The sequence below is a fragment of the Vulpes vulpes genome, chromosome X, assembly GCF_048418805.1.
Source record: "Vulpes vulpes isolate BD-2025 chromosome X, VulVul3, whole genome shotgun sequence".
Classification (NCBI taxonomy): domain Eukaryota; kingdom Metazoa; phylum Chordata; class Mammalia; order Carnivora; family Canidae; genus Vulpes; species Vulpes vulpes.
In genome coordinates, this window is record NC_132796.1 from 17,987,891 (window position 1) to 18,006,369 (window position 18,479).

The 18,479-nt window shown below is 40.2% G+C and overlaps 1 protein-coding gene across 3 annotated transcripts in view; it reads left to right on the plus strand.

Moving 5' to 3' along the window:
* Positions 1-16,176, plus strand: part of PHEX (phosphate regulating endopeptidase X-linked) — a 209,195-nt gene extending 193,019 nt beyond the window's left edge. For all 3 annotated transcript variants that reach the window (XM_072744476.1, XM_025997451.2, XM_072744477.1), the window contains 4 exons: positions 4,841-4,906; positions 5,913-6,017; positions 10,184-10,260; positions 12,829-16,176. In XM_072744476.1, coding sequence (XP_072600577.1) covers positions 4,841-4,906; positions 5,913-6,017; positions 10,184-10,260; positions 12,829-12,931 — 351 coding nt within the window. In that variant the 3' untranslated portion in view covers positions 12,932-16,176. The remainder of the gene's footprint in view (positions 1-4,840; positions 4,907-5,912; positions 6,018-10,183; positions 10,261-12,828) is intronic.
* The last annotated feature ends 2,303 nt before the right edge of the window (positions 16,177-18,479 follow it).

The window sequence follows — 18,479 nt, forward strand, 5'->3', positions numbered from 1 at the left end:
TGTAAAACATTTTTTTATGGGGTTTAATGTGAGAGTTCACTTTTCTTCCAAAAGGATAGCCAATTGATCCAATATCATTGACTAAAAGACATTTTTTTCTCACTGAATTGAATGTTTGTCAAATTTTAGAAATCTCCTATGTATTGACATCCATTTTTAGATTGTGTATTCTATTCTGCTGGTCTGTTTGTTGGTTTCTATACCAAGGTCTCATTACCATGGATATATGGATTGTTCTGGTATCTGTCAATACAAGCTTTCCCTCACTTTTCTTTCTTTATGTGCTTGGCCATTCTCAGGCAAATAATACTTCTGTATATGCTCCAAGATCATATTACCTATTCTCACCCTGTCCCCCAAAGAAAATCCCATTGGGATTCTAAGGCAAATAATATTCAGTGTATGGAATTGACATTTTTATGATATAGTCTTCTTGTTCAAGAACATGGTATGTCTTTTTATCTGTTTGGCTCATTTTAAGTTTTCCAATACAATTGTATAGTTTTCACTATATATTTTATTTCCTGCAAATTATTTTTACTTCTTTTTTGTTTTCCTTATTTTGTTGGTTTGATCAGGTTTTCATGCCCTCTCCCTACTATTAATATTTTCTTGTAGTTTTTTTTATTGCATTTGCTGCCCCTGCTTTCATAATTACAAGAAATAGATGTCTTAGGAACTGGGTGGCTCACTAGTTGAGCTCTGCCTTTCGCTCAGGTCGTGATCCTGGGGTCCTGGGATGGAGTCCCACAGGGAGTCTCCTTCTCCCTCTGCCTATATCTCTGCCTCTCTATGTCTCTCATGAATGAATGAATGAATGAATGAATTAATTAATTAATAAAATCTTAAAAATAGAAGTAGATTTCTCTTGTTGAATCTGGCAATAAGAGACCAATAATGAAGAATTGTTGGTAGGATATGGATCTGCAGGAAGCCTTTACTCTAAAAAACACAGGCACACACTATGCTCCTAATTTGTGTAGTCAAAGAGACAGCATGTAACAGAAGCAACAGACCACATAGAACTGACGGTCTTCCTGGTTCTTCAACCATATTGAACACCAGGAACACCACTCCTTGTCCAGGCAGAGAAACCAGAGGCTTTATCCTTGAATAGTATCTCTAGCTCTTTCATCACTGTTCTGGAAAGCCATGTCTCTACCCATATATTTTAAAAAGATCTACAACTATGTCATGAGAAGACCTGAAATAGGTCCTTCTGCTTATCTGTTTTCAATTCAAAGACTATCAAATTGTGAAAATCCATCTTGAATATATTTTGCTTCAAGAAAAGCATAGAGGAGGGGTTCTAGAGTCAGACAGAGGTTCAAATCTTGATTCAACCAATTACAAGTTGTGTGAATTTGGGACAGTTGCTTAACATTCCTGAATCTCCGAGTCTTCATCTGTGAAATAGGTCACTCTTTCTGAACTCAGTCATTTGTTGCAAGAATTAAATGACAAATTGGGTACAGGACCAGCATCATAATGTCTGACATGCAATGCATTATAGCTAATATTATTACTACTTTGTGGTATACTCAAAGGCACCCCATCCTAGGGAAAAACAAAGCCAAAGACTTTGGGGCTGGAAAAAAACAGACCAAACAAAAAAACACTATTAGAACAGTTTTCTTGGATGAAGGGAATGCATATTTCCTGATGATTGTTATATGCAGACTTGGGCGGTAGACTTCTCAGTTATCTGAAACAAGTTTAATCCTCATACTGGTTCTCGAAGGTGTACATATTGCTGGCCCATTTATGTATAAGAAAACTGAGGCTCAAAGAGATAAAACCCATAGTAGAGTCTAGATTAGAATTTAGATTGGTGTGACTCCAAGATCTATATTCTTCCCCCCATATCATGCTGTAATTCTCTTATTTTAAGTTCATTTTACTCCTAGATGGTGTGTTGGTGGGAAGACTATTCTACAGCATCCATTTGAGCTAAAATGTCAGATACCGAAACTAACTTCCAGCAAATGTGTGCTTTGTCACAAGGATGATAGAAAGGGGATGCCTGTGTTGGCATCAATCCAATCAACTGTCAGAAAACAGCTTTAGTCTCGTTCCCAGAGGAAAGAGAGTGGCTTCCTTTGTGGGTATAAAGGACTGTGCTTTATTTTCTGGCTCTGTTTGGGGATGCTGGTCCTCTATGCCTGAATCCTTTGCAGTGAACTGGAGAGAGCTCCAGTAGAGTGCCACAGCAGACTGTTAGCAGCTCCTGAGTCTTGAGAGGCAAACCTATGGCCATATGGTCTACTGAGGTGCTCTAGAGTGGGAGGACCCAAAGGGGCGAGGCTATCCTCCAAACCTCCAATTTTGATAAAGCTTAGAGGAACCAGGAAGGAGATTAAATTCAAGTGTGAGTGGATATAAATAGAAGCACAGGAGTCAAGAGCAGTCTTGACTTGAGGAGGTAGCATATTACCAGACTCTGGAGACAAACTGCTTGGGTTTGAATCCCTGTGAAATGTGGGTGCTTCATTTAATCACTCTTAGGGAAGGTTCACTGGAAGCAAAACCCAAGAAGGGGTTTCTTAGGTGACTTATTTAAGAAGCAGTTTCAGGAGAAACCTATAAGAGGATGAGGAAAACATGCTGGTTTCAGGAGTTTAGCCTCAGCCTGATCCCATAGAAGGTTCTGGAGCCTGAATCGCACTGCAGAAATTGTGGTGAGTAAGAGGCTAGACAGTTCTAAGTGCACATTGGTCAGTTGCTGAGAGGTAGGAAGGGGATCACCTCCCAGGAATCTTCGGTGATGCAGCTCCCCTAAGCTAAGCTTACTCTTTTGAGCTCCTAGCAGTCATAGTAATAGGTGCTCAGTGTTGGTGGAAAAAAGGTTTCTGGTGCAATACTGACAACATCGGTTCCACTCTCTGAGCTTTTCTTTCCCACTTTGTTAGGCAAGGGTGGTGGTAACAGCACTTACCTTGTGGGATTGTCATTAAAGAAAGAATGTGTGTGAAAGCAGGAGTGGGAACTTTGGGGGATGGAAGCATTCTGGGTGATTGCAGAAAGAAATGTTTTTTGCAATCACTTTGTTTTTATCCATTGGTATTACTTGATACCTGGGTGATATTACTTGTGGTATTATTTGATACTTGGGCTAGTTTAAAAGTCAAGAGTGGGTAGGTAGGATCCATGGATTTAAAGTTTAGAGCAGAGTGTATAGATTTCATGTTGCTGCTATCACAAATCACCACAAAATTAATGACTTGAAAGAACACAAACAGTTTTTTAAAAAAGATTTTATTTATTTAATCATGAGAGACAGAGAGAGAGAGAGAGAGAGAGAAGAGAGAGAAGAGAGACAGAGAGAGAGGGGGCTCCCTGTGGGGAACCTGGCGTGGGACTCAATCTCAGGACCGCAGGATCATGACCTGAGCCAAAGACAGACGTTCAACTGCTGAGCTACCCAGGTGTCCCACAAACACTGATTTATACAGTTCTGTGTGTCGCACTCAGGTCTCAATGGGCTAAAGTCAAGGTGTAAGCAGAGCTGCTTTTTTTTACTAACTGCTCTAGGGGAGAATCTATTTCGTTGCTATTCCTAGCTTTTAGAGGCTGGCCACATGCCTTGGCTCATGGCCCCTTCTTTCTTCAGAGCCAGCAATGGCTGGTCACAGCTCACATTGCATCACTCTGACACCCTCTCCTGACCTCCCTTTCCTCTATTTACGTGGACCTTTCTAGTTACATTGGACCCACCTAGATAAGGCAGGCTAAAGTCTCAGGGTCCTTTACTTAATCATATTTTAAGAATTCCTTTTGCCACATAAGATAACATTTCCATGGGTTCCAGGAATTTAGAACATCTAGGAATTTAGGATATCTTTGATGGGTTTGAGGGGCGGGCATTATTCTGCCTCTTATGTAGGGATTGACAAACTTTGTCTTCAGAGGGCCAGACTGTAGGGAGTTTTGGTTTTGTGGGCCATAGGTCTTTGTGGCAACTCCTCAGCTCTGCTGCTGTAGCAAGAGAGCAGCCACAGACAATATGTACATGAACGGGCATGGCTGTATTGCCCTCAAACTTGAATTATGGACACCAAATTTGAATTTTGTGTGATTTCCGTATACCACAAAATATTTCCCTTCTTTTGATCCCCCCGCCCCAGCCATTGAGAAATGTAAAGTCCAGTTTCACTCTATAGCCTGTATTAAAACAAGTAGCAGGTTGATTCTGGCTTGTGGGCTATATTGGTTTGGAGTATTTTTTGTCCCAGCCTATTTAGGGATTTCAGAAACAATCTTTAGGTGTTTAGAGGAATTTCTTCACCATGCTTGGCTGGTTATCCTACACATTGCAGACCTTGACCTTGTGGCCTGTGCTACTTCTGTCTGATTTTTGTCTCCCATGAGAACTATCCTCCTTTTAATTTTTTATGGAAGTTGCTGAAGGTAAAATGGTGATGGTTGGTGAAGTTTTGTTCCTGTGTGGATGGTAAATATTTGGAAATACAAGCACACTGAAAAGAATACTCAAATTATATGAATTAATCAGAGAAAGTAATCTGTGTATTGACATTTCTACTTTTTCTCCATTAAACCAGCGTCACTCAGAATATTGTTAACATTTTATTGGAGCTGGCTAAATTGGTGAGAATACAGAGGTGGGTGAGAAAGAAATGCGTAGCATAATAAAATAGAAATTATTATATTCAGGAGCACCTTGCTGGAGTTCGTTTGCCATCTCACAATATATTATGACTACCTGTGATTTATTGAATGTAATTTTCTCTTTAAAATATGGCACTTTTTCTTGCTATCATATTTATGTCTCTTGCTGAATGATAGTTGGCTGAAAAACACTCTTTCTTTTTCTTCTTGTTAGGTGAAGGGGAAGCGGACCCTGGGAGAAAATATTGCTGATAATGGAGGTCTGCGGGAAGCTTTTAGGGTACGCACTGCAGCATTTGCTGTGATTTTTAAAATTAAACTATAGAATGCCATGTGGGTGCACCTCAATTTACACTGCAGACATATTCTTGAGGAGTTAGATTTCTGTCAATTCTGTGAATTTCTGTAAATAGAATTATATTTCCACATTGACTCTGTCATACTGTATTATATGAATAGAGCTGCATTTTTTCTTTTTCCTTTTTTTGGGGTATAAAGTCACCTTAAAGAATAATATTTGTTGTTAAGAATCATGTATTTAAAGGATAGTTTCCAGTAGATGCATTCACAGTAATATCAAAGCATGCTACAGAAATCTCCTTGGGGCTACGTTCATATGAGTTTTCCTGGAGTACTCTGTCTCGATAGCCCTTGCAATTTTCTCTTAAAATACCAAACTTCTCAATTGTGGCCAGAGGCAGGTGGTTCTCATATAGCGGGCCAGGTAAGAGTCCATAGTAAAGTTTTCATCATCCTCTGGTCCTTGGTTAAACAAGAAATGAGGATGATGTGGACAGATTTTCATAAAGGTAAATGCATTTAATGTAAAGACCAGGCTGTTGTTCTGAGGTTACCTCCTTCTGTATTCTGGTTAACACACATTTCATAAAATGATGGTGATTGAAGATGATAGTGCTCCATTTTATTTGGAAAAATAAAAAATTGGCCCCAATATATTGACCCCAAAATTTATTTCCATAGTTCTTGCTATTGTGTTAGAGAACAAACAGCTTTTGCGGGGGGGGGGGGGGGGGGTAGTTTAACGTGTGATTTGGCCTAGCTGCTTTTGTATCTATTGAGTGTAAAAATCTTTTTGCAAGTGAACCTGCCTCACTGTTAAGCAACACAACATTGATTTGCATTTCCAGGGGTTGGTTTTGTTAAAGGAAAATATGACAGGATGCATTTTGTACATGGTGGAGGATGCATTTAGGATCTCTGCTCTGGGTGAGAAAAAGAGGAAAATGATCATTGCAGAGGATCATCCCTTCTGCTTCTCTCACCAGGCTTACCGGAAATGGATAAATGACAAGAGGCAGGGAGTTGAGGAGCCTCTCCTACCAGGCATCATCTTCAACAACAACCAGCTCTTCTTCCTGAGTTATGCTCACGTGAGTAAACCAGTGAAGGGGCATCAGAGATGAAATGTGGGACTTTGGCTTGCTCCCATGGTCAAAGATTTAGAACAGAAGGTTAGTAGTATAACTTTGATTGTAGCTAAAATTTTATCTTGCTGCTTATCTTGAAGATACTTTTCACCTTCTTAATGTTCTATGGAACATAATTAATTAATTGTTTATTGATGTTGTTTATCAAGTGGGTTATGAGCCCTACCATAACGCACTTGGTATTTCTTTAATTTACGCTGACTTCTTAAAGTATGTACTACACTTTATAACCATTTCTAGCAATTTGTTCTTTGGCTGTCATGGCCTTGCCTTTTGCTGTTTTTCACCTTTATTTTACCTCATTGGCTGACTGTATCCCACCACTTTCAACCTGGTGGTGGGGGGGGCCCTCAAGGCTGTGTTTTTCATGGCCAAATGAATATGTGAAGACTGTGAAAGATGAAAACAACAACAAAAGCAAGGAGAATTATTTCACCCTTTTGTGAGTTTAATGGGTTTTCTGAGCAGAAATTGAAAGAAGATGTATACTCAAAAAGATATAATTCTGAGCTCAAGTCTCTGGCTAATGAGGCAAGTGCTAATTCTTTGTTGCTATTGGTTATTGCACTGGCTTATGTCACCAATGTGAAGGCCTCATTTTCAAAGCAGCCAGGGATGGTTCAAAGAAGGTTCTAATCCATGGCTTCATAGCAGGCAAAGGTGTATCTATAAGACCATGGTTGTTAGCAGCACAACCTTCCTTTGCTCAGTCTTTGCATTGGCTCCTCGATAAGCTGATTCCTTCCCATATCTTTGGTGGAGTCTGGCTAAAGGATTCTCACCTTTCTGAAATCTTTTCTTTTTTAAAGCTGACATGACAACACTAAATCAATGATTTATCAACATGACATCAGTGAAACTGGAGTCACCAAAATGACCTTCTTTTTTAGTTTTCCCTTTGCTGTCAACACATCCCTGGTCTTTGGGTCTTCCTGGTTAGAAAATATAGATTCTTTTGTCTTACTTCATTTGTTTATCCTTATTTTTATGACATGGGTTCCCAAAGCTAAGTGTTTCATCTTTTTAACCTCTCTTTAGATTCATCTTCTCTTCTTCCTCATTCCCTTAATTGTCTGTACACTAGCTCTTAAATCTCTTCTACTCTGGACTATCAGCCTGAGGGCATATTTTTCCGACTTTGGCATCTTTCCACCACTGTCTTACATGCCCCTGAAACACCACTCTTATTTCATAACTGACCTGCTGAGGGAACTGCAGTGACTCCCAAGTGCCTACCACATTGAGGCCAAACATGCACAGCTGGCTCTCATAGTTCCATCCAGTCTTATCCGAGTCTATGCAACCAGCTCTGAGTTGCTGCAGTTCTACCAGACTCACCCTTAGCCAGGCAGGTGTCCTCACGTCCATCCTGCAGTGTTATGCCTATTACTATCCTGGGGCTTTGCTTTTGATTTTCCTTATATAATGTGACCTCCTTCATACTCCTCCCCCTCAGATTATTTAATCCTATCTTTGTCTTTCAGGCTCCATCTCAAGTTCCCCCCTCCTCCAGATTTTCCACAAACTTCCCCAAGGACTCAGGTTCTTTATTTCTCTCTCTTTTTTGAATCTCCAACTCCTTTTCACTTCTCTTCATTACTATGCAGTTGAGTCCTTGATTATTCTAAAAATGTTGAGGACTCTTATCTCCATAGCTCATCTTCTGGATCCTTATATTTCTTATGTATCTCCATAGCATCCAGCAGAGAGGCTGGGTATACTGAAGACACTTGACATTTTTAGATGAATTGCTTCAAAAGGATGAGACTAAGGAACAGTTTCAGTTAAGGAGACTTTTGGGGGGAGGCGGTCAGTACCGGGCCAGATAACTCAAACAAACAAACATAGTTAGAATTTTCTAGAGCATGGGTTGGCAAACCAAGACCCATGGGCCAAATATGGTCTGCTGTCCATTTTTGTAAAAAACTATTTTATTGGAAAAAAGCCATGCTCTTTCCTTTGTGTTACAGGTGGCCAGTTTTGTGCTATGGGCAGAATTGAGTAGTTGACACAGAGACCTTCTGATCTGCAAAGGCTAAAATACTTAATGTGTGCCCTTTGACAGAAAAAGTTTGCTGACCCTTGATTTAGAGGACAAAGTACAATGTCCATTGTTTTTTACTTAATCAAAGCTCATCTTAGTTATATCCTAGTCCACAATATCTTTTTGTACTTTAGTAAAGTAGACTAACTGGTAGCAACATTACCTTCATAATTTTTGAAATGTCTTCAAATAAAATTCCTAAGCATATTTGATTTATTTTAAAACAAAGAGATTTGGGAAAAAATGGAAATCTATTTTATGTTACTAATGAGAAATTTATCTTGAAGGTTTTCCTACAGACAGAAGAAGGGGATTTTCAGTCTTTTGCTCATTGGAATAAGTCTGCTTATAGGGAGTAAAGTTATTTTCCCTCCTGAGAAGATACTAAGAAAATAGTCATAACCAGAGTGTGTTTTCAGAAGTCTCTTAAATGATTTATGAAGCAAAGACAGTACTATAACAATACTTTATAATCATGTAGGAATATAAGAAGAAATAACACAAGAAAAAACGAGGTAATAACAAATGCCAGAAACAACTTCATCTCGGCTAGCTTCTGAGGAAATGAAGGAATCACATTACAAAAGCATCTTCACAGTCCCACTTCGATGGTTTATCTTCATCAAAAGCAGTAGCATTATATCACCTTTTCTGCTTTGTATGTCCCCATAGTTTCCATGACCTGTTAATTTTTTCCCTCAGATATTCTCCTTATCCTACTTCTCTCCATTCCTGTTTATTTCTATTTAGTGGCCACTCATTGAGAACCTTCCTGAGGCCCCATAAATACTCTTCAAACTAGCCTCTTATTTCCTCTATGCACCCCTGCCAGATGATTCTTTTAAAAACAGGATTTTATCATTTTCTTGCTCAAACAGCATGTTTAAATATAGTTTAAGTTCTTTAGCTTGTTACTCAAGGTTTCAGAACTCTGGCACCATCCTCTCTCCCCGCTGGTCTGCCATTGCTGCCCATTACGCACCCCACAGTCCAGCCACACCAAATGCCTTGCTTTTTCTTCTCTCTCAGATAGGTCTTTGTTTGTTTTTTAAAAGATTTTATTTATTTATTCATGAGAGAGAGAGAGAGAGAGAGAGGCAGAGACACAGGCAGAGGAAGAAGCAGGCCCCATGCAGGGAGCTTGACGCGGGACTCGATCCCGGGACTCCAGGATCATACCCTGGGCTGAAGGCGGTGCTAAATCACTGAGCCACCTGGGCTGCCCTCAGATAGGTCTTTCCTTCCATGTTCTCCTGCACTTGGAATTCCCCCCATCATCTCGTGTCTCCTAGTTCTTTTTGCATTTCAAGACTATGTCATGTTTCCAGACACATTTTAAGTCAGGATTAAGTCAGTTCCAGGGCAGGAACAAACAATACACGGACAGTTTCTTTTGTGGTTCTGCTCCCTGTCTGGCCAGTTGACGGTGGAGCTCCACTCATGGTTATTTCTCAAGGACTTGGGTGCTGGAGCCTTGATCTCAGCACGTGTTTACATGTTCACCATCAGAGGAGGAAAGTGAGATAAGGAAATGTCCAGTGGACCTTCCTGTGGCATCTTAGATTGTTCTTAAGACACTTGAAACTTCTGCTAGGTTTTTAAAACTTCCACAAGAATGTGCCATCTATCACTTCTTAGGGTGAGGCAAACAAGGCACTTAGCTTGCAGAATACTAACTTCTCATGACTATCCTCAATTCGGTTTTTCCTGTTCGAGTGAGTATGATTGACTTTGATAAGGGCAATATATTCCAAGCATTATATTATTTGGGTTAATACATTGTCTGATTCCTGGGCATATACACTATTCTCTAGATTAAAGAAATTTGCCTGGAAACCTTCCTAATTTACTCAAATTGTGGAATTATGCACAACAATAAAACCTTCTACCCTGGGGATTAGAATAATAGATGTTGCTACTGATGAAGGTTTTATCTGATCTACCAAAACTGTTTGTCATCCACTGAGTCTAAAATTACTCTTCGATATAATTTGCAGCAGTTAAAGTGGTAGAAAGTGTGTAACTGAAAAGGAAACATAATTATTGGGATGCTTTTCTCTTCTAGGTGAGGTGCAATTCCTACAGACCAGAAGCTGCCCGAGAACAAATCCAAATTGGTGCTCACAGCCCCCCGCAGTTTAGGTAAATGGGCAGAATGGTGACCCTAATTTTTACCTGTGCATCTCCCACCTCCTCCCCGACTCAGCCATCCCAGTGCTATACTAGATAGGAGATCTGAACAAAAGCCTGTATTGTGAACAGCGATATCTCCATTTTGCAGACAGAAGTATCTGGCCAAACAGAAACAGAGCATCTTTTCTTTCATTAGTAGGAAGCTAGTTTAGTCAGAATTCTCTCAAAAAAATTTCTGCAGGAGACATTCATGCATACCTCTAGTCCAGTGTTATCTCAAGGGATCCATGAGATAGTATAAGACTCCAAAGGTAGTTTAGAATCCAAATGATGGCTTTAGTATTAATTCGCATTTATTATCTTCCAGTTTTTGAAAGGCACCAGTCCATGGGTGCTCAGTAAACTGAAATATTTGATTTATCCAACCACCTACCTTTAGCGTGGAGGCCAAAAATGTCTCTTTCCTTAGACAAGGATGAGAGCTCACATACTGTGCCTTAAAGCATAGAGCTCTGGTTTATTTTGTGTTATAGAATATCCTATTTAATGCCTCTTGTTCTTTCATGCAGCCAACTGGCAGACATGAATGAGTACTGCTTTCTGAATAGCTCTGAACACAAAAGAGGATGTATGGTGATATTTAGCTATTAGAATTCGTATCTGAAGTCAAAACTGTGTTTTAGCCTTTAGTTTGAATCATTTTTTTGCAACAGTTACTTCATGTGAAGGGAAAAGGATTAGGAATTACAATCTTATGTAATTGTCAGAATGTACAAAATAATAAGTGAAAATAAAATTAAGGTTAGTATACTTACCCAGTGCTAGGTTCCTAGCACAGTTTGAGGGAGATTTTTTACAGTTGGGGTCAGAGAGAATTATTTTTTTTTTTTGTCAGAGAGAATTATAATGGGAAATACAAGTAATGGGAAATACAAGAACTGTAATAATTTTTATTGATTGATTCTTTGCTTTGAACATGTTATATCTGGATAGCTTTATGTTTATTGAATCCATCAGCACAGTGCAGGAAAATCATCTAAAATTTCTCCTATATTTAAAAATCTTATTCCTAAAACCTTGCTTTAGAAATGCTTCAGATACTGGCTCTAAATTACCTAATAGCATAAAAACCTAATCACTGTGTTAGAAAATTCTCCCCCACTGGGCTAAACTGTCAAAAAAGTGCTGACAGTCTCTAATGGACCCAGATATGCTCCCACCAGTGACTGGTGCAGATGAAACCACACAGTAGATTAATTACGTAACAGATAAGATTTTAGAAACTAATTTGCTCTTACTGACTAGTTGCCTGGAATGTTGGATTTTAGCTGATAATTTGCAGAATGTACTTAACTAATTATCAGCTAAATTCTCTTTAACATTTGCCCAGGGTGAATCATGCTATGAAATATGCATTCCTACTCATACATCCCAGCTAAAACCCAAGAGGTTTGAATACAGGCCAGTGTATTCCTTCAAATGCCCATGGGTGACAAAGTCATTAGAGAAGAAATAGTAACTAAGAATGCTGAGTCTCTAGTCAAACCTTTGAACATGCAGTTGAATAAGAAATAGATGAGGGGGCAGTTTTTGCTGGCTTGTTAGTGATGTCTGCAGTAACTATAGATTTTGAGTTCAGGAGGAATCACACAATGGAAATACCACTGCCAAGTAAAGTGCTGAGTAGGAACCCACAGTCTTTACTGCAGTCAGGGAACTTGCAAGAACACCAGAATTTGGAACTAACTGCAGTAAAGCATTACTCATCAATAACGAGTACACACCATTCATTAGTTTGTTGCGTGGACCAAATTCTAGGTAAATGTGAACCTTTAAACATAATAGGAATTAAGCAAAAGTGTTTTTGTAGATCGAATGAGGTCTTGAAAGATAAAGATAGCAATAGCATGCATGAATCTTACAAACATAAAATATTGAGTGAAAGAAGCCAGGAACAACAGAGTGTGCATACTGTGTGATTCCATTCATATGAAGTTCAAAAACAGGCAAAACTAATCTCTGGCAATGGAGGTCAGACTAGAAGTTATCCTTGGAGGTCCTACTCGTAGGGCACACAGTGGAGCCTTCTAGGTGCTGGAAATATCCCATGTCTTGATCTGGGTGGTGGTAACATGGATATACACACATGAACGAAATTGATGAGCCTTACATTTCAAGTGTGTGCACTTCATATCAGTCATACCTTCCATAGAAAGTAAAAAAAAAATGAGAAAGCCTAAATATTGGTTAATCCTACATTTTATAGGAATCTGTAAATTTACAAGACTATGCAATCATATAGATGACTTATAAGAATTGTAAATCCTACTGTATATAGGAATTTGAGGGTGTAGGGAAGATTAATAAGAGCAAATGCCAGGCATTCAGGAAGGGCTGGTTCTAAGCTCTGTGAATTTCTTTGGAAATTTACTTCTCCATTTTGGGCTTCAGTTGTCTCTCCTATAAACAGATGAAATGAATGCAACATCCCTGTGAGCAATAGGCTGCTACAGTTTTATCCAGAACCTGTTGATATAGAAGAATTAAATGACATGGGCTGTGACCTATCTTTTTCAGGGTCAATGGTGCAGTTAGCAACTTTGAAGAATTCCAGAAAGCCTTTAACTGTCCATCTAATTCCACGATGAACAGAGGCATGGACTCCTGCCGACTCTGGTAGCCGGACCGCTGGTTTATGCCATCCAGAGAGCCGTACGGTGCCAGTAGAGGCCACACTGAGCCCTCATCACCACTACCTTCAGCCTCTATTCCCCCGAGGACTCCTGTTTTCAGTGCATCTTCCATTATTTGGGTGTTGGTTGGGTTTAAACAATATATTCAAATGGTAGGGCTTAAGAAATGGAATATAAGAAGTGAACCAAGCAAGTATGTTTCTTTACAAAACCAAACCAACAAAAATAAATCCCTAGGCTACTTTTGTTAGAACATTATCTGCTGAATTGTTTCTCTTGTCCATTTTTAGTGTGTAGACAGTGAAGTGGTACAGACCATTTTAAGACACAGCTTTGCAAGGGCCCTAAGTAGAATGTATCCAGAACAAAACTGAGTCTATTAAATCTGTAACTGTCGGTGATGAAGACATGTTCCTGGGTACCTGGTCGGCCTTACCGCTCTGCAGAATGCAATGCGAGGTTTTATGGATCGTCATTCCCAGCGTTTATTCACTCTGTGGTAGTTAAGTTAGAAATGTGTTGGAGTTTCGTTTTACAATTTTTTGCCTTTGGTTTTGCAGTCTGTTGGGATGAAAGTGCATCTCACAGCTTGTATCTGATGTAGCTGATTGCCCTGTTCAAGTCAGCATGAACAAAGCTGGCCAAAAGGGCCCTTGAGGAAGGGTTTCTGTTTATCAAGTAGAAAAAAGGAAAAAGGATGTGTCTTTAAGGCCAGAAGGAGTCAAAACTTCTAGTCACGCAATGGTAGGGACTCTAGGAGATGAAATCTCCACCATTTGATCTCTTCTTCCCAAGCCTCAGTGATTCTGTCTGTCAGACACTTTTCTTTAGTTCAATTCTTACTTGTCTCGTTACCCTGATATATGTGCATTCTTCTGTTTCTGAAATAAGCGGGCATTGAGAAAGTGAAATTCTAATTCTCCGTTAGGGATGTATGGCTTTCATTCCCCGTTAGCGCCAAGGAACAAATACCATGTTGAGGTGGATGCAAAGTACCCTTGTGTTTTGGCTCAGCTAATGCTACTTCTCTTTGGAGGAAAGCTTTTTGAAAAATTTCTGGATTGAGGATATTTTCAAATCTATTGATTAAATTAAAAATTCCCTGCATAGTCCAAAGAAACACAATTTTCACTGTCCGAGCCTTGTAAAGGGTCTGTAAGGAAGAGCAGGACTAGGGTTTTGATCCTCAGGACTTTATGCTTTCAAGTGACCTCCTCCATCTCTTATTAGTGTGTGTGTAGGATAAAATCGTAATGGCCTGAAAGTGGTTACCTGGCATTTCCAGTTTCTTAAAATAGCTGTCCTCCCTCTGCATTATTCATCACATATGCGGTTTGGGTTAAGTGGGCCGATAGGAAAATCTCAAAAGTGAAAGGACAAATGCAGACTAACCATAGGAGGCTATTTTGCACCCCTGTGATTTGTTGTCCTTTTTTATTTTATTTTGTTAAAGGTAAGTGTGTGCCATGTCCTTTGTAACCATGGGAACTTTGAAAGGGAGAGAAATGCAGGGGTCCCATCATGAAGACAGCAGTCACACTGCTTTAGAGGAGAGCGATTTTCCCCTGGACTCCGTCCTATCCAAACGAGCAAACTTTTAAAGGGCAGCTACAGTTTTCCTCCTTTTTTTAAACAAAGGCTTAATGCAACCTTCATTCGTGTTTTTAAAAGCAAGTGGAATTAGGGTTGAGCTGCTGGGAGTGTACATGCTTTTTCTCTGAAAGAATCATCCTGATTTGGTTGAGACATACAAGATACTCCTTGTTTTATCCTGGCACTTGGACAGTCAAAACCAGCTGCGCTTTCTTATGCTTATTTGAATGGCATTTTCCTTCTAGATTTCTCTTTCTAAACTCCAAATAAACACATTCCTGCAGGTCAGAGAAAGTGTTTGATACAAGCATCTAATTAGGGCTCTGGAAATGGGAGTCAGTCAGTTAGTTGTTGGTTGAGGACAGCTGGCTGATGATCAGCTGGGGCCCTGTAGTTTCTGAATGATGTGGCTACCTTGTCCTGATTAACTTTACTTGACCGAAGTCAGTAACCCTGAAAGTTGTAGATAAGATACAATGGCCATTATCGACACAAAATAAGCCCAAATCATTGCTACTAGCTAGAACAATTTTCTGGTGGGGTTGGGATTTCCAAATACACCTCATGTTTAAATTTCAGATGATACTCATGTCCCTTCCACACTGATGGCTAAAGGAAGCAGTCGCTGATTAAGTGGTGGAGGGAAGAAGGTGAAATGCCAGTGGAAGGAGAGGTACAAAAGTAGGGAGAAGCTGGCCTCAATATGCCGCTGGAGAGAAAACAGGATTTGGGCAGCGCTTGCTCAGCACATTCCCTGGAGCAGAGCCATAAAGTCTTACAAAAATAATTATGGTAAATTAAACGGAAATGGGGTATTGGATCACAGACCAGGACTGCCAATAACACACTTCTCTGATTCACATACCAGATGTTCCACCAGTGAACTCTTGTCTGGGTGTTGGAAGGAGTAGGTTTTTTTGGAAAATTCTCCAGATTAGTCAAGGATTTTAGGTCTATTAAGTGTTATTATTTGAGCTGATCACCATTGCCCAAAGTTTGTTCAGCTTTTCACCAACCACACAGCACTGGCCTCCTATTCCCATTTTTTCCCTTTTATGAGACAGACTTGGACATGACTAATGCAGCCTCGGGATTCGTAAATTATCCTGAAGTTTATTCAGTGCCTTTCCTCAATGGAGCTTAAAGCATAGCACATAAATTTTATCTTCTTTAGCCCTGGAGCATCGCTAGAAAGCAACAAGGAATGATGGCTCACCACACGGGTGATGCTCATGCCAGAGAAGTGGAGAGAGGTTTGAAATTGCTTTGTCAAGTATCCCAGAATCAGGAAAGGCAGCGTCTTTGTTCTTTGGGCTGCTGAGCTCTGCATTAACCTTCATCCCTTAGATCAACCCCATTTCTAAGTACATTTATTCTCTTGGTATTTCTATAATCACTTAGCATTTGATAGGCTTCTTCTCTGATATTTTTAACATAATGTCGCAGTTGCATACTAAGTGAGGGAAGAATATGATTGTGTCATGCGGCAACATTGTCATCACCAGTGGCAGTGCCCCCACTGGTTTGAAGAAAGGTGTTCTTGCGTGATGCGTTTTCTATCTAAATGGTCATTATATTTTCTTCTACTTGTGAAACAATGTGAATAATCATTTTAAGGACAATAAAAGGTTGAAGATTTTGTTTCTTCTCTTTTTATTTTTATGTACGTACGTATGTATGTTTCCTCTCTTTTAAAAAAATATTAGAATCGATCGCATCTGTTAACACGCTCAGTTGTGTTTTAGACAATGCTATTTGTCCAAAAAGTACACAACGCACCCCTGGTTCCTTGGTTTAGGAAAGTGGGATTTGAATGCAGTGACTTTGTAGACACTGAGAGATTTGCGAGGTGGTCATTGTATTTTCTTCCAGAATATGAGTCAGCAGATGTGGTTTATTGCTTATGCAGGAATATTACTCTTGAGGAAAAGGGAGGCTTCTGAAGGAATTATCAGCCACAATAGGGCTGGTCTTATAAAAGTGCCAGTGAGCATTACAGTTAGTATCAGGCCAAAGAATCTCTGTGCGCTCTCACCTTTCTTTAACAACCTCGTCCATTTATAGTCAGTCACTCAATCAACACAGCATAACTGAACACCTTTTCGATTATATCATGGAACTAGCTGTATTTAAGCACATTATATGCTGTCCCTGGGCCTCCGTGAGACATGGGAGACAGATACATAAACTGTTGGAATCACCCTGCTTTGTGGCAAGTGTGGTGATATCTAAGGAGATTGGGTTATGGTTTGGTGCATAGAAAAGGAATTACTCGACTCTCCTCTGGTGGATGCTGTCCGTGCTCTCTCTCTCTCTCTGTCCAAATCCCAGCTAGTCCCCTTTCCTGAGCACCCTAACCTCACCTTCTGTGTGCTTCTCTAAGTGGCCATGGCTCTCTAGGATAGCTGCGCTCATGCTGCTGGAGCCTCTTTGCCCCAGGCACACTTAGAGAACTGCAGCAGCCTGGGATTTTGTATCCCCCAGTGACCTTTGGACAATGAGTGATGCACGACAATGCAAGCCTGTCTGTCTTGCCTGAGTCCAGAAAAATCTAGAGGCATACCACAGAATTCATACTATTCTATGGGAGCATTTTGAGGTTAGGCTGGTAGGGTAAGTAGAGCCCCCTATTGATAACCTTAAACATCTTTTCTGGGACAGCCCGGGTGGCTCAGCAGTTCAGTGCCGCCTTCAGCCCAGGGCCTGATCCTGGGGTCCCGGGATCGAGTCCCATGTCAGGCCCTCTGCATGGAGCCTGCTTCTCCCTCTGCCTATGTCTCTGCCTCTCTCTCGCTCTCTCTGTGTGTGTGTGTGTGTGTGTCTCATGAATGAATAAATAAAATCTTAAAAAAAAAAACCCACACTGATATGTTCTAAGATCCGGAGAAGTACTGGTTTGTAGCTGGTGTGCTGTAGGGACTATGTACAGGAGATGGCTACCAGATGGGTTACAGAATTGGTGGGTAATAAGTGACTGAGTGTGGCCTGTTAGCACTCCTCTTAGAGAGTTTGCTCTAGTTTCTGAGCTGATTCTCGAAATAAGAATTCTTATGTAGGGGGCAGTGACAGAAGGAAAGATGTACAGAAATGGCAGTTTATGAGCGAGCTCCGGGGTGCGGACAGGAAGGAGGGACTTTGGGGAAATGGAGCCAAGGGGTCTAGAATTTCTCACGCTATGGTCTGTATGATAGATTTTGTGAGACCCAAGAAGTATGAGTCTGATTCAATTTTAGGTATATATCTAAGTGGACCTGATCAAAATTTGATGAAGGCGAATATTTCCTGTTAGGTCTGAGTTATTTGCATGTCCCTCAAATTCAGTGTTTTGTAAATTAAGATCACACTAGCTGTTGAAACATTATCTTAATGGCTTAACCCAATTTAAGTTTATTTCTTGTTTTCATTGCATACAAAATGGGTATTAATGGTCAGTGAGCCTCTCTCTTCCAGTTGGTGATTTAGGGACCCAGGTTCCTTCCACATGTGATTCAGCCATTTTCACCATGATTGAATACAGGCTCATCTGACAAGAAGCTGGTGGAGGGGAAGAGGCCATGGAAAATCCTGAGTGGAAGGTTTGGTCTGGTCCCAGGAATTGTCTATGTCACCTCTGCTCATACTCCATTGGCTAGAGCTCAGTCATGTGGCTAAACCTAACTGCAGGGAAGCTGGGATAGATAGGCCAGCTGTGTGCCTGGAAAGAAGAGGAAATGGGTTTTGCTGTCAGCTGGCAATCCTGGCTGCACCTTCTAAAGTGAAATATGGGACGGTAACTTTGAGGTCATCTGAATTCTGGGAAATTGCTTTTGGGCACAGCACAATGAAAATTTTAAAATGCCATCGGTAGCCTGCAGTTTATTCTGTAGGAGTCTTTTTAATTAACAGCTTAATTGGATAATTTAATCCCCTTTAGAATTGGAGATATGAAAATGAAAATGAGAT